The 23,671-nt window shown below is 42.2% G+C and overlaps 1 protein-coding gene across 2 annotated transcripts in view; it reads right to left on the reverse strand.

Annotated features, from left to right (window-relative positions):
* The window catches only part of FER1L6 (fer-1 like family member 6), a 173,116-nt gene that overhangs the window by 14,893 nt on the left and 134,552 nt on the right, over positions 1-23,671 (reverse strand). The window contains exons 32-39 of one of the 2 annotated variants that reach the window (XM_069599920.1): positions 20,703-20,830; positions 16,149-16,319; positions 12,848-13,008; positions 10,233-10,375; positions 6,851-6,939; positions 6,294-6,392; positions 2,437-2,678; positions 540-703 (exon numbers count right to left, since the gene is read on the reverse strand). In XM_069599920.1, coding sequence (XP_069456021.1) covers positions 540-703; positions 2,437-2,678; positions 6,294-6,392; positions 6,851-6,939; positions 10,233-10,375; positions 12,848-13,008; positions 16,149-16,319; positions 20,703-20,830 — 1,197 coding nt within the window. Of the gene's footprint in view, positions 1-539; positions 704-2,436; positions 2,679-6,293; positions 6,393-6,850; positions 6,940-10,232; positions 10,376-12,832; positions 13,009-16,148; positions 16,320-20,702; positions 20,831-23,671 lie in introns of both variants that reach the window. The other variant, XR_011258974.1, reaches the window with a different exon arrangement.

Genomic DNA, 23,671 nt, shown 5'->3' on the forward strand with positions numbered 1-23,671 from the left:
GATGAGGGGGCTCAACGAAAGGATAAGAGAAACTTTCTTCCCACTACTCGTGAAATGTCTGAACTCCTACAGTATGTGCCATGCAGGATGGAGCAAGTTGGCAAGTTGGGAAAGGGGCGAATGGCTCTGCTTTCTGCCAGCATCCCCTGGAGCAAGTTTTAAAAGGATGGATCACTTTTTAAATTGAGTTTTTCGTTTGAAGGTGAAGGGATGAAGCATTTGCATTGAAATTGCACATTTGTCAGGAATGTATGCGTAATTTCAAGAGATGTTGAAAAAAATTAATGCCAGAGGCATATGTTCAAACCAAGAGGATGGAAACCCACCCTGACATAAATTGCTATTAAATCAAGCATGCTGAAATACAGAGGGCTTAATGCATTTATACATTTTTCAGAATTCTTGCTTCTCAGAAGAACCTTTGCCGTAAAGGGCTCTCTGTCATTTCAAGTCATTTTTCTTGAAGTTTACAAAATGACTCATTTAAAGAGCATGGGTCCTCTGCCTGCCCCACCCCATCTTCTACGGCTCTCACTTACTGTGAGTTCTTTGCTTTTAGCAAAAGGCCACCAGCCCCGCACACGCTTTTGCTGGAATATGGAAATCTTGCTCTCCTCACTTGCATTTTCAAATTTGGTGAGGTCACAGGCTTTGGCAGACTTCGCTGCTCGGGGGAAACTATTGAGGTTCATCTCCAGGGAGCCTGTGAAGAGATGCCCTTAACAGGTTAGGGAAGGGCTTTAAAATCCGTCATTATCCTCATTCACCCACCCATTCATCTATCCTCTCACTGGTCATTCAGTCAGGACCACAAGGAATCAATAGGTTGTGCTAGGTATCCAGGACACAGATATGGCCAAGAGATGTTTGTTGCATTTAAAGCATTAATAATGTGGCAGCGCACCAGGACTTCCCTGGCAGTCCAGTGGTTGGGACTTTGTCTTCCATTGCAGAGGGTGTGGGTTCAATCCCTGCTCAGGGAGCTTAAGATCCCATATGCCTTGCGGCCCAAAAGTCAAAACATAAAACAGAAGCAATATCATAGCAAATTCTTAAGGACTTTAAAAAGTGGTCCACGTTAAAAAAAAAAAAAAGTATTAAATAAAAGAAAGTAGTGTGGCAGCAGGTAGAAGACCAGGGCAGAGCTACCGAATGTAACTTTCAAGTTTAGTTTCTGATGTCATCTGCTGGGCCTCTTCTCTGTTCCCTGAGTATGATCTAGATTCTGCGTCTATCCTCTGAGCTTTTCCCTGCCTTAGCACTGATCAGCCTAGAAGAACCTCCTCCCCTCACCACCCCTCCCTCTCTGAGTCCATTAAACTCCTCCAGGTTGGGGACTAAGTCTTACTGTCCCGGTAGCTACTCTTCCAGTACCTTCGTGGGTTCTCAACAATGAATTTTCTCTTATAAGAAAATTTATATACAATCTTTAAGGGGTTAGTTTCCACTCACAGTTGTTATAAAATATTTACCCTACTTCCCTATGTTGTATAATCCATCCTGGAGCCTATTTCACACTCAGTGGTTTGTACCTCCCCCACCCCCACCCCTGGGTTGCCCCTCCCCCTTCTCTCTCCCCATCGGTAACCACTAGTTTGTTCTCTGTATCTGTAAATCTGCTTCTATTTGGTTACATTCACTAGTTTTCAACAAATAAATATAAGTCATAATAAGAGAATGCCATGAGATGACATTATATTTCTCTATCTTTAATAATCTTTCCTATTGCAAAAGTAATACTTGTTAACTGTGGACATTTAGAATGTGTACATGAGCAAAAAAAAATAATTTTCATAATCCTACCTCCCAAAAGTTAACCACTGCCCTACTCAGTTCATACCCTCATGTCAGTCTTTCTGTCTGTTTGGCTGTCTCTGACTATCTCTTTCTCTTATACAAATAAACATACTTTTTACCACAAGAGGATTTTTTTTTTACATACTTTTTTCATTTAATGCACCTTGCCTAACTATCCAACTAGTTAAATATTCTAATTTTTTAATGGCTTCAGGGTTATTACTTATTGAACACTACCATGTATGAAACACTGTACTTCATTTTTAAATTAGATTATCAAATATATAGCTCCCAATACCCTCTGAGGTATATAATATTATTATTTCCATTTTACAAGTGAGGAAAACTGAGGTACGGAGGAGACCAATAATTAGCTCAAAATTTAACAGCTTCTTGGCATTGGAGCAAAGATCAATTTAAGGTTACTTGAATATGTATCTTCTACCATAGGGATGTACCATAACTTACTGAGTCAATTACCTTATATTAAGGGCTATTTGGAATGTTTCAATATTTTGCTATCAAAATTGTTAAACAGCATCAAAATGATTATTTGTGGAGCAAACTCAGACTAAGCTCTCCAGAAGCTGGGATAGAACCCTCAGCATTAATATGACTTTGATAAAGCCTCCACCTTACCCAGAAAATCATCTGAGGACAGCCTTTCAAAATCCCAAACCTGGAGCACCAACACAGCTGGCGTCTTACACTCCGTCTTCTCTAATGAAAATATATGCTCCCTCTTGGAAATGACCATTTGCTTCTCTGCTGGGAGATATTGAAACGGAAATAGAAAGCGCCAGTTGAAGTTCCCCTCTCCGGTCAGGGAGTTGTAGTGCACGTCTGTCTCCTGCTTGTCATCTTCCAAACCCTTTAACCACCTGAATAAAGACAGAGAAAGAAGTAAACACTCTGAGTACACTGTTCATGCATCAGCATCACCAAAGTGATTGAAGTAGCTTCACTGTGGTCACGGATCACAGTTTTAAAATTATGATATAGTTAGATTCAGATGGAAACTTTCATTGAATCTGCAAGCAATAAATAGGGATCAAAGGGTCTGAAGCACTTTGAAAGAAGACTCTCGTTCTAAGTCAGGTTAAGGAATTGTCTTTGGTAGTTCTTGCGTAGATCTGAAGCCCCATGCAACGAAGAGGGAAAACTCAGGAAATGTGAAATGAAAGTTTAATATGAGTTTCTTCTCACCCTGGGAGACTTCTTTGTGGGGGAGGGGGCATTTCCGCACCCACTATATTACACTACATTTTATTACATTACTCCATTCCATAGATAAGTTAGCTAAACTCTCTGTGCCTTTGTTGCATCTGGAACATGGAAGCAATCACAGAATCTAGTTCATGGGCATTCTGAGGAATTGCATGAGATAATATACGTCCAGAGCTTTGTGTACTCCGAATGATCTATTATGTTATTTCCTCTTAGTATTATCTGGTCTTTCTCCTCTGTGCTGAGTATAAAGTAAGCTAGTATAAATACATTTTCCTCTAGCACTTTATCCATGGCTAATTAACTCTTGAGAAAATAGGTACTTTTAATTAAAACTAATTGATAATGCCATACCACTTATTTTCTGAAAGCAAATATCCCTTCCTCTACCCCAAACTACCCCAGAGCAGATAAAGATACTTCTCTTCTGAGAAGAGTGGTAGCACTCAAGGTAAAGGCACAATTATTTAGATAAGGGTGCCTTTATTTAGGTAGTGAAAGTCGTTCAGTCGTGTCCGACTCTTTGCGACCCCATGGACTGTAGAGTCCATGGAATTCTCCAGGCCAGGATACTGGAGTGGGTAGCCTTTCCCTTCTCCAGGAGATCTTCCCAACCCATGGATCGAACCCAGGTCGCCCACATTACAGGCAGATTCTTTACCAGCTGAGCCACTAGGGAAGCCCAAGAATACTGGAGTGGGTAGCCATCTCTTCTCCAGAGGATCTTCCCGACCCAGGAATCAAACCAGGGTCTCCTGCATTGCAGGCAGATTCTTTACCAACTGAGCTATCAGGGAAGCCCTAAGAGTACTTTTATTTGGTAAGAGTACCTTTATTTAGCTAAAGATGGTGCTTGGCCAGTCAAGGTATGTGTGGTATCCGTTATGAGGCAAGGGCTGAGCCAAATGCTGGGGGTGATGGGGAGCAAGCAGAGGTGATCTTTGCCTTTGTGGAGGCATGGAGGGGAGAGGATGGAGGGAAATGAGTGGGGTGGAAGAAGTCACCAGTGAGGGATATGCAAAGCCCTATGGAAGAAGAAGTTAGGGCACATTCTAAGACAGGAGGGAAGCTCAGTGTGACTAGAGAAGGCAAGGGGGAGAACTGATCCAGTGAGACGATAGGTGGCAGCTCATTATATGTGATATTTTAGGACTTATGAGAGACTTTAGATCCTTGTCCAGAGAAAACAGGATGTCATTAAAGGGTTTTAAGTACAGGACCGATGTGATCAGATTGTGATTTTAAAAGATAACTCATTTTTCAATGTGGAGAACAGATTATTGGAGGTAAGACTGAATATGGAGAGACCAATTCAGATAGTACTGACCCCAGCAAGAAATGATGGAGGGAAAGATGGTGATGGAGCTTTCCTGGTGGCTACGTGGTAAAGAATCTGCCTGCGAAAGCAGGAGGTGTGGGTTTGATTCCTGGTCCGGGAAGATCTCACATGCCTTGGAGCAACCGAGCCTGGGCTCTAGAGCCCGGGAACCGCATTTACTGCAGCCCACGTGTCCTAGAGCCTGTGCTGTGCAACAAGAGAAGCCACAACAAGGAGAAGCCCATGCATCACAACAAAGCAGCCCTGGCTTGCCGCAACTAGAGAAAAACCCGCACAGCAATGAAGACCCAGCACAGCCAAAGATAAACAAATACATAAAATTATTTTTTAAAAAAGATGATGATGTGGTGACGATGAAGAGAATGGGTGCTGCTGACAGCTATTTGGGACCTAAAATGAATAAGACTTAATGGCATACCAGAAATGAGAGTGTCAGTGATGAAGACGGCTTCTTGTTGGGGGAAGACAAAGAGATAAAACTGAAAAGAATTTACTGTTTCTGAGATGAGTTTTATCTGAGGGCATACTTTTTGTTGTTGTTGTTAAAAAATTGGTACACTTTATTACAATAATATTTATGCTTTATTGTTTGCATTTGAGAGTATACTGAATATTTTGAAAATAAGTAGTTTATCGAGAAGACTTTGGATGAGAAGCTATCTATAGTTATTATTATAGATAAGTTCTATATGTTATTATGATGATTATTCTATTTTTATTTTTTAAATCAGAGAATACCTTAGGTTATGCAATGTTTATTTCGAAAACCTCTAAGTAATTTCTTGACTTCCTCAGAGTTTGTGGAGAGAAAAATTATTGCTTCTTTGAAATTTTTCTGTGAAAAGAACCACAATTCTTTTCTTATTTTTTAAATTGGAGTGTAATTGCTTTACAATGTTGTGTTAGTTTCTGCTGTACAACCAAGTGAATCAGCTATGTGTGCATGTATATCCCCTCCACCTTGATTAGGGTACATGTTTAAGTCGTATTGTTTCTGATTCTCTGCCACCTCCTCTCCCTCCCTGACTAGGGGCTGAGGGAAACCTACAAAGGCATTTGTGTCCTAGCCAAGATGTAAGACAGAGATACAAATTATTTAGTTTCCTAGGTCGGTAATTTTTTTTTTAAATCAAACTAGCAAATGAAAAGGTAATAAATTTCAACTTTTGTGTTAGGCTGTGGCTCAGCTGGTGAAGAATCCACCTGCAATGTGGGAGACCTGGATTTGATCGCTGGGTTGGGAAGATCCCCTGGAGAAGGAAACAGCTACCCACTCCAGTATTCTGGCCTGGAGTATTCCTTGGACTGTGTAGTCCATGGGCGTTGCAAAGAATCAGACACAACTGAGCAATCTTCGCTTCACTGTGGGCTTCCCGGGCGGTGCTAGTGGTAAAGAACCTGCCTGCCAGTGCAGGAGACATAAGAGCCTCAAGTTTGATCCCTGAATTGGGAAGATCTCTGGAGGAGGAAATGGCAACCCGTTCCAGTATTCTTGCCTAGAGAATCCCACAGAAAGAGGAGCCTGGTGGACTATAGTCCATAGGGTCGCAAAGAGTCAGACACACCTGATGCAATTTAGCATGCACGCTTATAATCTTAACACTTAATCTTTCATCAATAGCACTATAGCTCACTACTTCCTGCTGGTGTAAATGTATTTTGAACGTCATTCAAAAAGTTTAGGCATTCAACATTTAACAGGAAGAGACATTTATATAAACAAATTTTTCTCACAAAAATATTTCATGAGATAATCATTCTTGGTAAAATGACCAAATATTTGACAAAGAAAGTGACCTTTCTAACAGGGTGAGTAAGAAAGCCTCCTTTTGTGAGGTGTGGGTGGAGTGCCTTCATGAGGCATAGTTTGGTTGGGGTTTAGGGTGAACAGGAGAAGGAAAGGGTGGATGGAGTTTGCTGATGATCTTACCCTTTAACGTAAATATCACTCGATTTTTGTCCTGTGAAGATATTCTCATCCTCCAAAATGACATCTTCTGTGTTCCAGATGGTTACTCTCAGTTCATACCTGGGATAAGGGAAGGGAGACGTAGGTTGAAGACCCTGGAGGTTGAGTCGATTGATGTCTATGTGATTCTGGTATTGCTTTTGAGTCTATAAGCTTCCTCAACTTTACCAAGTTCAAAATATTAAGACTTAAGGTCTTCGTTCCATCAAAACCAGGTGTCCCAGCTGGAATCATCAAGAATATGAACTTCTCTGAGCAGATCCTCCTTCCATTAACCAACATTTTTCAGAAAGTGGAAGAATGTTGACACGCAGGGCTCTTACCATAAAACAGGGGCCACTATTTCCACCCTCATTGCTACTATTACCACCACCACTCACCCCCTGATGTAACTGACCAGGTGGAAAAGTCAGGCATGATTATCAGGTGTCAGCTGATTGACGTAATGTGTCAGAGACCAGGTCTTTTAGTCTGCCACCACAGTCTCTTTCCTTGAAGATGAGGTTGCAACTACTTACCCTTTGGGTTTCCTTGGAGAAATGTCAACAGGAGGTCCAGGCGGAGGCATATCTTCAGGAAACATATCCACCCACATCTGCAGACGGCCCTTATTAAGAAAAGAAGACTCTAGCTTTTTTGGGGAAAGTGTGGTTACCACATGGACACTGACCATTCACAGTTGTAACAGATCCCTTTACTAGGGTTGAGTCTCCGGTGGCTCAGATGGTAAAGAATACGCCTGCAATGCAGGAAACATAAGAGACTCGGGTTCGATCCCTGGATGAGGAAGATACCCTGGAGAAGGGAATGGCAACCCACTCCAGTATCTGTGTCTGAAGAATTACATAAACAGAGGATCTTGGTGTGCTACAGTCCATGGGGTTGCAAAGAGTCAGACATGCCTGAGATACTAACACTTTCACTTTACTAGGAATAGTTATTAGGTAAATATAATATAATAATATTATCCATACTATATTTAGAATATTTGTTGACAAAGACAGAACTTACATTTTTATTAAAAATTTGAGCATATATCAAGAGAAGGGCAAACCTTATTGAGCACCTACTATGTGGTAGAGGCAGCCCTGTGCAATTGAAAGCATTGTCTCATTAATGCCTCCAATATCTCCACTAGGCAGAAATTCCTACTTGGCAGATGAGAAATGTCTTGCACATATTTACACAGGCAATATATAGCAGAGCCTGGATTCAAATCTTATCTGCTGACTCTATAGCGACCTGGCTTTTCTTACCAACCCCTAAGGATTACGAGATTCAACTATCTGTCAGAAGTATCATGCTTCATTGCCTCCAATGTACCTTAACATCCACCAGCTCCACCAATGCTCACCCTAGCCATAAGAAAGTAAGGTTCAGAGAAGTCAAAGAAATGATCCAAAGTCCTGTGGCTAATTAGTGATAGAATAGGATCTTCCATCTGTTGCTCTGGACTCCATACACCAAAATTTACCCTGTTTCCAGGGATCTGAAGGCCCAGGTGGGAAGAAGGTCCAGTGGATTCTGTGTTCAGCTCTGTTGCATGTACTCTACGTGCTCTGTCAGCGCAGGCAAGAAGGTGAGTGATCAGCAAAGGCTGGGACGGTCAGGAAAGATTTTACATGAAGTAAGTGGGGCTGTCAACAGAGTGCGGAAGATTTGTAGGATTTGGGTGAAGGAGGAGCTTTGGCTAGGGGGACAAAAAGGATTTCCAGAGGAAGGGACAATGTAAGCAAAGAGCTAGCGTTTGGGAGGTGATGAACCAATTCTGGGCTTCCCTGATAGCTCAGTTGGTAAAGAATCCACCTGCAATGCAGGAGACCCCAGTTCGATTCCTGGGTCAGGAAGATCCGAGGAGAAGGGATAGGCTACCCACTCCAATTAAATGAAGGATTATATTCCTAGGGTTTCTAAAGAGACATTATGTGCTCAGTGGCTCAGTTGTGTCTGACTCTTCACAACCCCTTGGACTGTAGCCCACCAGGCTCCTCTGTCCATGGACTTTCCCAGGCAACAGACATTAACATTCACCTTTAACCAAGAAGCCACATCTGACAGGCAAAATGAGGGATGCTGCTGCTGCTGCTGCTAAGTCGTGTCCGACTCTGTGCGACCCCAGAGACAACAGCCCACCAGGCTCCCCTGTCCCTGGGATTCTCCAGGCAAGAACACTGGAGTAGGCTGCCATTTCCTTCTCCAGTGCATGAAAGTGAAAAGTGAAAGTGAAGTCGCTTAGTCGTGTCCGACTCGTAGCAACCCCACAGACTGCAGCCCACCAGGCTGTTCCGTCCATGGGCTTTGCCAGGCAAGAGTACTGGAGGGGGTTGCCATTGCCTTCTCTGAACATGAGGGATACCAGTAACCAAAAGATTTCAAAGATCTCGGAGTAAACCTCGAGAAATAACCATAAGCTTCTACAGCTGATAAAAGTGCATTCTTTCCAGATACTCCCACACATGCTAGTGTGATCAGCAAAGGCTGGGATGGTCAGGGAAATTTTTATATGAAGTAAGTGGGGCTGTCAACAGAGTGGGGAGGATTCGTAGGATTTGGGTGAAGGAGGAGCTTTGGCTAGGGGAAACTAGTGAGACTAGGTTTATATTCCACCATGCCTGGGATAGCAGGGAGGGTCTTCCTGCCCCATTATAGTCAAGCTCACTTGCTTTGCCCAGACAACACAGTGAGTGAATTCAGAGCTGGGACAGAACTAGGGACTCAAGCTGTCTGGGTTAAATCCCAGCTCGTGTTGTGCTGTTCTTAGTTGCTCGGTTATGACCAACTCTTTGGAAATCCATGGACTGTAGCCTGCCAGGCTCCTCTGTCCATGGGGATCTTCCAGGGAAGAATACTGGAGTGGGTTGTCATGCCCTCTTCAAGGGGATCTTCCCAACCCAGGGATTGAACCTAGGTCTCCTCCACTGTAGGTCGATTTGTTACCATCTGATCCGCCAGGGAAGCCCAAGAACACTGGAGTAGGTAGCTTATCCCTTTTCCAGGGGATCTTCCCAACCCAGGAATTAAATGGGGGTCTCCTGCATTGCAGGCAGATTGTTTACCAGCTGAGTAACTTTGTGCAAGTTACTTAAACTCTCCTAACCACAATTTCTTAAAAGTAAGGATCATAATAATTTCATCATGAAGCAATATTAAGAAATAAGGCTTAGGTGATCCCTACATCTCTGGTTGTCTAGGAAAACCTTTGTAGCAGCTTAATTATTAATAATGCCCTCTTTTATTCTCAAAATGGCCATAATATGGATAAATATATCCTTGGTTATCCTAACTGAGTGATATTATCTTCATAAGGGGTCTAGGACATTAAAAGTTTCTTAATAAAGGTATTTTCTTTTCCCTTCCAACTCATAACCCAGATCTCTAGTTATCTTCCACACAGCTTGTTTTTGCTAATTCTTCAACATAAGCCTCCATCTATTGCCCCTCTGGGAAAACTAGTGGGCTGTGTGGTTACTGATAGATTTTGGACAAATTCTTGGGTACATCAAATGGGTTTTGAACTTTCTTAAATGCCAGTTTTCTTCTGAAAGAATTTGATTACTCAAATCATAAAAAGGAAAGAGCAATAAATCCAACTCTGATTTTAGGGCAGAGTTTCTCAATCTTAACCTTCACTTGGGGCTGAATAATTCTTTCTTGTGGGGGGCTGCCCAGTACAAAATAGGATGTTTAGCAGGATCTCTGGCCTCTTCCCACTAGAAGCCAGCAGCACCCTCACCCACTTGAGACAACCAAAAATATTGATATTTCAGACATTGCTAAATATCCAGGCTAGGAGGGAGAAAAATTGTCCCCGGTTGGGAACCATTACTATATGGCACAAACAAGATTAACTTTTAGGGCAAAAGTCTCATTTGTTGGGGATGAATATTTCTTGGCCACTACCTGCTCCATGCCAGGCTTATCCTTGTGGTACAGTGGCCGTGTTTCTATGTGCTCAGGAACCAGCTTACACCCAACCTCTGGAATATCCTCCCAAGAGTGTAAAACCCTGAGGGCCAAGTGCTCATACGACTCCACCATCTCATCTGCATGGAACAGAGAAAAATAAAGGGACTTGTCAGATGCATGTTCCTGTAAGGGGACAGTGATGAACTGTCAGATACACTTTCAAACACTCCCTTAAAGTGTTTGAAAGGTTTATTTAAACATACAAGTAGAGAGAAAATATACAGGTAGAGAGAAGAGATAGCGAAAAAGAAATAGGACAAATAAAATGGAAAGAGGTGGGAGTAGAGCGGTGGGAGGGGGAAAGAGAGTGAATCTATCTATGAAATAGAAATAGACTCACAGACGTAAAGATCAGGCTTGTGGTTGCCAAGGGGGAGAGGGCTAAGGGGGATGGACTGGGAGTTTGGGTTTGGTAGATGCAAGCCATTATGTTTAGAATAGGTCCTACTGTATAGCACAAGGGACTATAGCCAATATTCTGGGATAAATTATAATGAAAAAGAATATTTTTAAAATGTGTATATGTGTATAACTGAGGAAAGACTTTGCTGTATAGCAGAGACCTGGCTTTTCTTACCAACTTTGCTATATAGCAGAGACTGGCACAATGCTGTAAATCAACTATACATTAATTAAAAAGATAAATTAATTAAGAAAAAAAGTTAAGAGATTGGGAAATGAGATTGGGTTGACCAGAGGACTCAAAGCACAGTCAGGGTCTTAGAGTACAGAACTCCCTTCACCCCTTGAATCAGACTCCTTCAGTCTGTATCACAAACTTGGCTTCAAGGGACAAGAGAGGGTACTTTTTCTGGAGACATAAAGCTATTTGCTAACACTATAGTGGGAGAGGGCCCAGGGGATCAGAGTGCCCCTTAAACAAGGTGGTGAAATAAACATAATATGTGCTCATTGATGTCTTATGACTCTTCTCATTATTGCTTGAGATCTCTCACTCCTACCAACACCTACTCAGGGAAAAGATTCTCTGATGTATCATTTTATTTTTAAAAAAGTAACTCATGATAAAAACTATTGGTAGAAAAAAACACTTGCCAAATAAGACAAAAATTGTTGAAAGAATAAAATCTTCTTGACAAACTTTAGAATGGCCAAATTTGACATAGGAAAGTTGAACCTGGTTTAACCAAAGAAATAAAAAGCTACCAAGAGAATCTTCCAACAGCAATAATTATAGTCAGTAAAAGTCGATAGAGATGAACAAGTAATCGATGAATTAAATCTTTGTCATAAAGTTTAATCAGTCAAGAACTGATCTTGATGAACATAATTTCAGGTTTTTGGTGGGCAAATAAATTGTTTAATCGTGAAATGCAGGATAGTGGCCAAGGGACTAAATTGGCTTAATAGAGTATATTGTGAAAAAGTATTTTTCTCATAGAAATTAACCTATATCGTTAATACACTAAACATCAATAACTCTGCATGACAAAAAACCTCTTAGAATTTCTTGGAGCCAAAACAAGGTAAAAAGGAATCTTAAAAAGAAATCATTAAAGTGGTGGGATCAACAGAGTGTCAAAACATCCTATAGCATGTACATTGGAGAAGGAAATGGCAACCCACTCCAGTATTCTTGCCTGGAGAATCCCAGGGACAGAGGAGCCTGGTGGGCTGCCATCTATGGGGTCACACAGAGTCAGACACGACTGAAGCAACTTAGCAGCAGCAGCAGCATGTACATAATTTGGCTTTTTGCATCAGAAGCACTGCACCATATATAGGTAATCTTTAAGCATCAGATGGATAGGTGTGATAGTACAGGAATTGTTTTATATCCTTAAAGGGGGTTTCTTTTTCTCATCCTAAATTTATGAAAGGGTTTCTGGGGTCCTCCTGATATGCTCTATGTTGCTCACATGGAAAAATCTATTTCTTGGTGTTGGAAAAGGAGAGTTGTTGGTGTAACACTTATGGGGGTAATTTGAGTTGTGTCCAAGTATTTATTCTATATAATATTCATTTTAAGGTATTGTCTATCTTCTGACACAACAATTCTGCTTCTCTGATATGTACTGTAGACTCATCAGAAATATGCAAAACTATGTGTAAGGAGGTTCATGCAAGCATTAAGTGACACCATAAAAATGGACACAAAGGAAATGTCACAGCCACAAAATAGAAGATTATCAAAGATAGTTTCAAAGAACAAAGGAGAATTGTCATAATCTATTGGAAGTAGAAAAGGCAGAGTACAAAACTATATATATGAAAACTCTCTCTCTCTATATATATATATATATATATGGTATATTAACGTACCATATATATAGCATATTTAAAATTATGTAAAAATGTGGCATATTGCATGCACGCACACACACACCCACACACACTGTGAAGAAATATACCACCATGCACCATCATTATCTCTGAATTTGGGGATTACAAGTGATCTCCATCCTCCTCAGTACTTTTCCATGCATTAACTTTACAGTAGATGACCATTGCCTTCAGTCATCAATACCACTGAAAGCAGGCTTTTCAAAAGAAGAACCACTTCAGCAGGATACATCGTGGGGAGTTACCCGTGTCCTCCTCGGTAAAGGTTGTTTTTCCAGAAAAGACCTGGTTTCCTATCTGTATTTTCCCAGGGCGGAAGTAGGGACCATCCAGCTTGCTGTCTTTGCAGAGCTTGGCGAGGATTTCGGTAGGTTTGGATGTGTCTCGCCAGGCATTGTATCCTTCTCTGAAAAGTGGACAAAGGACAGAGGGTAAGGTCCGGGCTTCCTCAGGAGCTGCCCCCCAAGATGTCTGTGAAAGGACCACCTAAGTATGACCTGTGTGGTACCCTTTAGCTTTTAACTTGACATTCTACATGCTTGGGGCTAGTGGTTTTGTTTTTGTTTATTTTGCTTTCTCTCTTTTCTGGTCAATACCTCTGCATATGTGTGCTTGTATGAAAGGCAGAACTTCGGAATAGCTAGACAGAACATTTCTTTTCAGGTAGTTTCATATATATTTTTTAAAACAAATGCATCCGTTAAAAAACTGAAGTGAAATTCACATAACAAAATTGGCTATTACAAGTTGACCAATTTGGTGGGATTTAGTATATTCATGGAGAAGGCAATGGCAACTCACTCCAGTACTCTTGCCTGGAAAATCCCATGGACAGAGGAGCCCCTTAGGCTGCAGTCCCTGGGGTTGCTGTGAGTCAGACACGACCGAGCGGCTTCATTTTCACTTTTCACTTTCATGCATTGGAGAAGGAAATGGCAACCCACTCCAGTGTTCTTGCCTGGAGAATCCCAGGGATGGGGGAGCCTGGTGGGCTGCCGTCTCTGGGGCTGCACAGTTGGACACGACTGAAGCGACTCAGCAGCAGCAGCAGCAGTATATTCATAATGTGCAACCACTACCTCTATCTAGTGCCAAAAAAATTTTTTATCACCACAAAAGAAAACTTGCTACCCTTTTAGCAGTCACTCCTCATTCCCTGTGCCCAGGCTAGCCTTTGGCAATCAGCAATGCGCTCTCTGTCTCTATGGATTTCTTTGCAGGTAGTTTTGGCTTAGTTTGTCCTGTCACTAGCAGGATAGCTATTTGGCTGCTACTTCTAAGAAAGTCAAGCTCATTCTTCTAGTTTCTCGGCTTCTTTCCTCCCTTCTCCTCCTCTTCCAAAATCATATTGTAGACTCACATCCCGGGCAGGAAGTCTTGAGGTGCCATTTCTCTAATCAGTCATTTCCTAGTGGTGAGTTTCCAGATCTTTCCAACCCCTTCTTTCCTTAAAAACAAGCTATTTGGTTAAAAAAAAAATCATTACCTTGCAATGAGATGCTCCCTAGGAACCATGATTGAGATAAGCTTGGATTTCTCTGCTCCCTGGGATGCGGGATTCATCAGAATTTAATCCATTTAAGCATTGAAAACAACCAAACATGGCTGTAAAACAGTTTTCCTACCTTGGTTCAGAAATATGAAGATCCTGAAAAAGATTCCAAGCCAGGCCCATACATAGATCTTCCCAGAAATAGGTGTTCTTGTCTATTTTTAAGACTTCAGTGAACAACTTACCTGACTAAACTATTTTGATACCTGGTAATTCCACTGTCAGGAAGTTCATCTGAACAGAAGACACACTACGTTTATGTGTGGTTTCCTTTACTGACTTCACAGTGCACACAGCTAATCATTCTCTGAATGGTACCCTCTCAGGTACTTGAGAATGATATAAATACCCCAGAAGGCTTCTACATTCACTGAAGTCCTCAGACTGAAATGGCATGCTCGGCTCAGAGAACAGGCCAGCACTAGAGACTTGTCTGAAAATCATTCCATGGAGGAAATAGATGCTTTGGACTATGTTAATGAGAGTCTAAATTGGTCCACCCCTTCTGGAGAGACATCTGGATGTTATTATTAAAAGTTTTTAAAGTGTGCATTCCTTTCAATGGAATAAATCCATGTCTATGGATGAACACTGAATGAATTATCAGAAAGGTTTGCAATGGCTTTGGTATGGTAATGCTCATAGCAGCAATATTTCTAATAGAATAAGGAAGAAAAATGTAAATGCCCTGAAATTCAAGAAGAAAAACTGGTTATATAATTGTACAATAAATTTATATAAGGGAATACCAGAGAACTGTTAAAATAATGATTCTGAAGAATATTTAATATCATAGAATGCTTATGATATAACATACAAATGCAACAAGAAGCTTAGGAAATTGCATGGTTAGTATGAGTCCAACTCTGGGAGGACATAACATAGAAAAAGAGCTTCTCTGATGTCTCAACAGGTAAAGAATCTGCACGCAAGGCAGGAGACAGGATACACAGGTTCAATCTCTGGGTTGGGAAGATACCCTGGAGGAGAAGGGCATGGCAACCCACTCCAGTATTCTTGCCTGGAGAATCCCATGGACTCAGGAGCCTTTGGGCTACAGCTCAAAGGGTCACAAAGAGTCAGACACAACTGAGCAACTATACACACATGCAGCATAGAAAAAATAGTGAAAAGAAATATATACACATTTTTAATGTAAGTTTTATCTGTGAGTGAAATAATTTGAGCATCATTTTGTACTTTCTGTATTTCCTAAATTTTCTACAAGGAATATATGTTACCTTATATTCAAAAATATTTCTAAGATTACACCATGGAAGCCTAATGGATGTTTTTATATTTTCCTTTTTTAATATATTTTCATAGCTGATATTTATAAGAATTCTCTCTTTAGATATCCAATAAGCCATACTTTAAAAAAGAGTAAACTCTGGGAGTTGGTGATGGACAGGGAGACCTGGCGTGCTGCAGTTCATGGGGTCGCAAAGAGTCGGACACAACTGAGCGACTGAACTGAACTGAACTGAAAAAAAGAAATCTAGTATACATTCTAAAATTAAGCAGAGTTCAAAAACCTTTTTAAAGAGAGAGACTTGGACCCACTTCTCCCTCATGTGTTAAGATGGGAATAACACCTCAATGGGTTTTGAGGAAAACTGAATTAGATATACCATGTGAAATGTGTGGTATATTTTTAGTACTTGTGAGTATTGGTTGTAATTAACTAGGACACTGGCATTTGTGTTATGTTAATTATACTTCTAGCATCATTCCCCACTGAGAACTCAGTCCACCAGGTCCAGCTAATCAACTGAACAAACACAATTCAACACTTGACTCGAAGAATCTGCCCTGGGTTCCAAATCAGTGTTGCCTCCCCAGCCCCAAATACCCTCAAGTGCAGCGAGCAGTTTCCATGTCATCAGTGAGCCCTGCTGACATGGAGCCCATCTGAGATGTTAAAACTGGGTCTTAGGGGGTCTTCCCAGCGCCTGGGCTGCAGCCTCAGGACACCAACAGGAGGAAGAACTTACATCTCGTACTGACTCTGCAAGCCACAGATGGCTCGGTGTTTGCTGTAGAAGCGGTTCTCCAGGTCAATCCTGGTCTCACCAATGAGGTCGTCCGTCCCAATCAAGTCATGGTCGTAGATCAGCACGGAGAGCAAGGACTCCTTTGGGAACGTGGCCTGGAGCTCAAATGACCTGCCATCCAAGCAGAGGCTTTAGGAATCAACAGCATTTGGTGCTGCAGAGAACTTTTTCCTCTCTCACTTTTAGCTTGCCTACAGTCCACTGTTGTTCACTCACTAAGTCGTGTCCAACTCTTTGTGACTCCATAGACTGCAGCACACCAGGCTCCCTTGTCCCTCACTATCTCCTGGAGCCTGCTCAAACTCATATCCATTGAGTCAGTGATGCTATCCAACCATCTCATCCTCTGCTGCCCCCTTCTCCTCCTGCCTTCAATCTTTCCCAGCATCAGGGTCTTTTCCAATGTGTTGGCTCTTTGCATCAAGTGGTTAAGTATTGGCCTACAGTCCATAGGAACTCACTAAACACGGAGCAGCCCAATTACTACTTAATGGATATTTATGTAGTTTAATTTTTCATTGAGATGCAAACAATTTCCAACCCTTTGGTCAATTTCTAGTACTCAATCATCTACTCTCTCATGGGTCACATCTTATAGTCTCAACTAGGGTGACAGCAAGAGGAAGAGCAAAGTCCCTAGATTTTGGTCTCAAACAGGACTGATTTCTAATCTTGATTTTGAATCAGCTACTTCCTGGTTGTAAAACATTGGGAAAGTTATTTCAACTCTTTTGGCCTCTTTACATATACACGAGGATGAATATGTCTTCTTTATAATATAGCATAGTGGTAAAATGGGATCTTGTTTATACAAAGCACAGATTTTACTTCCAGGCATTCAGCTGGTGCCCAGTAAATTGCCATTTCCTCTCCCCTCCATTGTTGATTCGTCAGGGAATATCAGCTGGGTTTATTTGAGATGAAAATCCTACTGACGATGGAAAACCATGAAAACACAGATGTGTCTCTACAAGATTCTGAGCCCCTTGCGAACAGAGACCTGCCCTCCTCATCTCTGCATTGTTGGAGGCTGTACTTTAGCTGCAGAAAGCAGACACAGTAAATGTTTCCTTGACTTGTGCAGGATCTCAGAAATCACCACATCAAATCTCTTCCTTTTACAGCTAAGGAAACTGAAATCCAGAGAACTCAGGGGACTGGCCTAAGATCACAGATCATGTCAAACTAAGATAAGTATTAGTTTCCTTCTCCTAATTCCACGCTCCTTCCACAATCCCACCCCAATGCAGAGTTGAGTTGGATTTCCTGTATCAATGCATTATCTGTTCTACTGAGAATTAGAGAAGGTAATTAAGAATGAAATTGGGAGTGTAGGCCTGCATTTTAGGCAAATGTGTTCTTAAAACACCAATGTTTCTCCAGCTGTTCTGACTCTGCTCTGGGACAACACGGGGAGGGTTGGTCTGGGAGCAAAGGACAGAGAGAAGGCAGGGAGGAGAGGAGACTAGAGGGCTTGTTATTTCCCCAGTTGTCCTCAGGCCTGTCTGGGCTGTGGCCTTCAAGGTCAGGCCCACTTAGCCCAACTCTCACTCTCCAGAGTGGTAGGGAGAGCAATCACAGCATAGCCCAGAGCCAATTAACCCTCCTAGAGAGAAAAATGCAGAGATGCTGGACAGCTCCTTGCCTGTAACTGACTGAGGCAGCCCTAGCAGGCCAGGGATACAGCTATGCAGAAAATGAGTTCATTTCTTCCACCTGAAGACACAGTATTGCCTCCCTGGGTTTCCAAGATTTGGATTTGAAGCTATAATGGATATTCTAGAGGCATCTCACCAGAAAGGCCCCAGCCACCTCTGAGCCTGGCCATCAACAAGCTGCTGCCACCAAGGAAAGACTTATTAAGTGTTTAACTGCCCCTGGCAACCATGACAGAGGACAGAGGGCTCCAATGTTCTGATCCGTCTTTCAGGATGGTGTGCTGTGCGCTCACTGGTTCACCTCTCCTGAATTTTTCATTAGTGCTGTCCTTAGGAAAACTACCAAAGCAGCTTGCCGTGATTGGATCTCCAGTCACTTGGTGGGGGGTGGAGGGGGGGAATTAGACTTACACGAATGTGGGTGTCAGTGTGATACGACCTCTAGATACAGCGTTGGTGTGAGAAAAGAGCATGCATCACGAAATGGGTAGAACCTGAGCCTTATAGAAACATTCAGTACTGTGAACCTTCAGAGAAAAGATGTCCCTTTGTTTCTTTGTCCCATTGTTCTTTATTCCTTCTTTTTTGATTCATTTGTTCATTTGACGTTTATGAGACATCATAATATGTGTGATGTGTTTCAGGAGCTGTGGTTATTAAGAAAATGAGGAACCTCCAACTCTTTGGACATGTACCCCCTCAGGATAATGGGGTCCCCTGAAATCCCACTGAAAAATGACTGAAGGATTATTTGCCCATTATTTATTCATTTGTTTATTCTATAATTCTACAGATACTCAAAGAGCATCTGCTCTAGGCCATGCCCAGTCCAAGATACTAGGGTTACAGCACTGAACAGACTTGAACGAGTCTCCATTGGAATGGAGCTCACATTCTAGTGGGGAGATGGGAAACAACCATAAACACATAATAAACACACCAATTCATGCTAGAGGCTGTGAAGAAAACTAAGGCAGGTCAGGGCCAGGGCATCGGGGAGGAGCCTGTGACATCCGCTTATAAAGGGCTCAAAGAGGGGTTCCCCAGACCCCAGGTCAGGCACAAGAGCCCTGCATGGTCCCTGCTGGAACTTTGCAAGACTGAGCCAGCAGTATCTTTCCCTGAGTAACAATTAAATACACAGCCAACAAAGCATCCACACCTGGAGGGCTTCTGGAAGAGGCTCTGAAATGCCAGCGGAAGGAAGGAATATCCCATCAGCCTCTCTTTTGTTTACTATGGCCATAAATGGAGGTTATAAACCAGTCTAATTCATGGCACTGTGGTGAGAGCAGCTCATAAAAGGTGACGACAAAGCACTTGGCAAAATGAAGTGCTGGTTGCATAAACGGCAGGTAATGGTAAAGGTCATCTCCGGATCAGGGAAGCAAGGGTACATTTCCTTAGCACATCGTTTTAATCATTCTCTTTAATCTGAACAAGCAAGATCATTTATTGTCTTATTTCCTGGGGAGCAATCACATGTAAATGTTCTGATCAAATGTCAAAAGTTCCAAAGCGACCACAATTGTGTAAATGAATTTAAATGAGGTGGATAGAGATTTCATCCCATGGTCCTTGGGGCTCCGGGAAAAAAGGAATTAGATACAGTTGAGATGTGTACATTGCTAAAATGATTATCAAGGTGGAGAGGAAGGAAGCTAATGCGTTCTGAGTAGCTACTATGCAATGTCATAGACAATGCTGGGTGCTTGTCATACTTAATCTTCTAAAGGTATATGAGGGTCGATTGTCACTGTTATTGCTCTACAGATCAGAGAGGTTAAGCCATCTGTGTGATGTGGTAACGTGAAACCCGGGTGTGCTTGACTCCAGACTTAATGGCAGTCAGTCTCACAAACACAACCCTTTTAGAAGATAAATGGTGTGATGGGGTTGCTGAAGGGCTTCCCTTGCGGCTCAGCTGGTAAAGAATCAGCCTGCCATGTGGGAGACCTGGGTTCGATCCCTGGGTTGGGAAGATCCCCTGGAGAAAGGAAAGACTACCCACACCAGTATTCTGGCCTGGAGGAGGGTTGCTGAGAACTGGAGAATCCCTGGCTCACCTAAACATACACAAATGGAATGCCTTGTGAACACTTTGCAGGAAAACCGGGGGTGCAATTCAGCTTTTTGCCTGCAGTGTGCCGCATGCTACATCACTTCAGTCCTGTCCAACTCTTTGCGACCCTATGGACCATGGCCCATCAGGCTCCTCTGTCCATGGGATTCTCCAGGCAAGAACGTGGAGTGGGCTCCCTTGCCCTCCTCCAGAGCATCTTCCCAACCCAGGGACTGAACCCAGGTCTCTGTCATGTATCTCATTTGCAGGCAGGATCTTTACCACTAGCGCCACCTGGGAAGCCCCAGTGAACTGCAAAATGATACGATGCAAAAACCCCTTTGGTAACAGACAAAGACTAAACATCCGGGCCCCTTCTCTTCCACTTATGAGAGGTGCGAACCTGACCAAGTTTTTAAACTGCTCTGGGCCTTGATTATCTGGTCTGTAAAAAGGAACTCTCTTCAAGGCAGAAGGCTGAACTTGATGACTGTTCAAGGGGCCTCTTACATTTGAGATCTGGGAAAATCATTATTGGAAACCATGGGTGTGAAGATCATGCACAACCAAATTGCTAAAGAAACCAAGGAAAGAATCCGGGCCTTCCTCATGAATATCGGCTTGATTGGCTGTTATCCTGAGCAGGAGCCAGCTTTAATCTGCACTGTGTACTCAGACCCACACCACTCTCTACACACCAAGCCCACTCTCAAAGAAACACCACAGCAGCAAACGCGGAGAGGACAGTGCAGTGACACTCAGATGGCCACTGACCTTCCAAATACTGGGTTCAGCTGTTTAGGGATGTATTTGTCCCGGTCTTTGATTTCAGTTTTGCCAAGCTTGATCACAATGTAGGGATCCGATTTGCCATCTGGATCAGCTGGACTAAGATTAAATGCCTGGAGAAGAGGAAAAAAAAAAAATCCTTCAGTCCAGTGGTTCTCAACACTGTGCACAGGGACTGTCCGGGAATTTTAAAAAATACTGATGCCTGAATTCTATCCTAAAGAACTGATGCTTTTGAACTGTGGTGTTGGAGAAGACTCTTGAGAGTCCCTTGGACTGCAAGGAGATCCAACCAGTCCATCCTAAAGGAAATCAGTCCTGAATATTCACTGGAAGGACTGATGCTGAAGCTGAAACCTCAATACTTTGGCCAATTGATGTAAAGAACTGACTCATTTGAAAAGACCCTGATGCTGGGAAAGATTGAGGGTGGGAGGAGAAGGGGACAACAGAGGATGAGATGGTTGGAATAGCATCACTGACTCAATGAGTTTGAGTAAACTCTGGGAGTTGGTGATGGACAGGGAGGCCTGGTGTGATGCGATTCATGGGGTCACAAAGAGTCAGACAGGACTAAGTGACTGAACTGAACTAAACTGAACTGAGTTCTATCCCCAGATACTTAATTGTTCCTGGACTTTGAGATTTTTTTAGACACTTCCTAGATGATTCAGCCTAAGATCATGGCATCTGGTCCCATCACTTCATGGGAAATAGATGGGGAAGCAGTGGAAACAGTGTCAGAGTTTATTTTTGGGGGGCTCCAAAATCACTGCAGATGGTGATTGCAGCCATGAAATTAAAAGACGCTTACTCCTTGGAAGGAAAGTTATGACCAACCTAGACAGCATATTCAAAAGCAGAGACATTACTTTGTCCACAAAGGTCTGTCTAGTCAAGGCTATGGTTTTTCCAGTGGTCATATATGGATGTGAGAGTTGGACTGTGAAGAAAGATGAGCGCTGAAGAATTGATGCTTTTGAACGGTGGTGTTGGAGAAGACTCTTGAGAGTCCCTTGGAGTGCAAGGAGATCCAACCAGTCCATTCTAAAGATCAGCCCTGGGATTTCTTTGGAAGGAATGATGCTAAAGCTGAAACTCCAGTACTTTGGCCACCTAATGTGAAGAGTTGACTCATTGGAAAAGACTCTGATGCTGGGAGGGATTAGGGGCAGGAGGAGAAGGGGACGACAGAGGATGAGATGGCCGGATGGTATCACTGACTCGATGGACATGAGTTTGGGTAAACTCCAGGAGTTGGTGATGGACAGGGAGGCCTGGCGTGCTGTGATTCATGGGACCACAAAGAGTCATACACGACTGAGCGACTGAACTGAACTGAGATGATTCAGCCAAGTTTAAGAACCACTGGTTTAGCCTTTCCACTCGGCTGTTCAAAGTTTCCAACTTTGCTCAAGTCCTGCTTTCTCTGGAGTTGTATTCCCAGTGGAACGCACTGGTTGGGACAGAGTAAAGAGGAATCTGCTGGACGAGGAGGCAAAAGGCATGAATCTGAGTTCCAGTTCTAAGTAGTCATGTGATCTTGGACAAAACAAGTCATCTCTTTGAGATTCATCTGTTAAATTATGGGCTAGACATAAAAGCTTCTCCTAAAACCAGTTGGTTTTGAAATGTATGAGCCCGTCAGTCTTGCACTGAGCACTGGTCAGCTAAGTAACAATCCATTTCCACCAGGGAGGACCAGGGTAGGGAGATGATAAGGAAAGATATGGAAAAGATGGAGAAAGTGTGGAGTTGAGAGCTGGATAAGAAACAGTCTTATTTTTAGGACTCTGTCCTACAGACAGAAAGGCATAAGCACACAAAGCTATAATTTCAAGGTTGTTCATTAGAATATTGTTTAATAACTAAAAATTATGAACAACTTATATGTCAATTACTTAGGAAGAAACTCAATTCAAAACTGGCCCTTCCCCATTTTCACATCACCAAACTTATTTTTGTTGAAGTATAGTTGATTGCACCACCAATTTTAATTCTTTATGTGGGAGTTAATCTCTAACATTTATCTTGCTTATTTATCTGTCTGTGGTTATTTTTATACCCTCCTAATCCTCATATCATCTCCAACTAGTTATTATCTCCATGAAAACAAGACTACTATCTGTCAGGTTCATTACATTATCTCCAGGACTGAAGATAGGGTCTTCCCAATTTTGATGAGTAAATGAATGAATAGATACTATGTTAATCCAGTAAAACACTAGGTGGTTACTAAGAGGAATGAAAAAGACCTGTTTGAAGTGATCTAGAAAAATGTCCGAGGTACTTTACTAACAAAAGAAAGAAAATAGAAGATCACCGTGTAATGCATGAAGTGGGACTCCATTAAATATATACCTGGATGTAGTTGTAGACAAGTGTAAATAGACAGAGATGTGTTTGCATAAAAAGAGTATATATGCGTAAGAAGGGTAAGCTATTTCTGGGGATGGAATTGCAGAATTGAGGGGATTTGATTTCTTTCTCCATGCAACTTTTAAGTAGTATAATTTTTTACTTCTTTGGTATTTTTATCAAATTAAGAGATTTCAATTATTTAGTTAATTAAATCAGTGTGAGAAAGCAAACCACACATAATCACTGTTACTAGAAATGTCAAGGAAAAACATTGGCTGTCTATAGTCTATCCTATACCCTAAAACTCAGGGCTGACGCTCTCTGACTCTTCATTTGTTCAAGACCTGCCTGTGCTCCAGTTTCAGTCCCAGTCCTCCTTCCTCCAAGCTGTTTCCTGAGCAGGAACCTGATGTGCGTTCTAGAGGGTACCTGTATATAAATATAGATATATGCATACACATATACACGTATGTATGTATAAATATGAAAGTGTGCTGCAGGTATTTGCTAAATGAATACACAGATCATAATCCTTCTCTAGTCTCTGTGGTCCAAGAGATTTCTCCCTCTCCTTCCTCCTATACAGATCCTAT

The sequence above is a fragment of the Ovis canadensis genome, chromosome 9, assembly GCF_042477335.2.
Source record: "Ovis canadensis isolate MfBH-ARS-UI-01 breed Bighorn chromosome 9, ARS-UI_OviCan_v2, whole genome shotgun sequence".
NCBI classification, from domain to species: domain Eukaryota; kingdom Metazoa; phylum Chordata; class Mammalia; order Artiodactyla; family Bovidae; genus Ovis; species Ovis canadensis.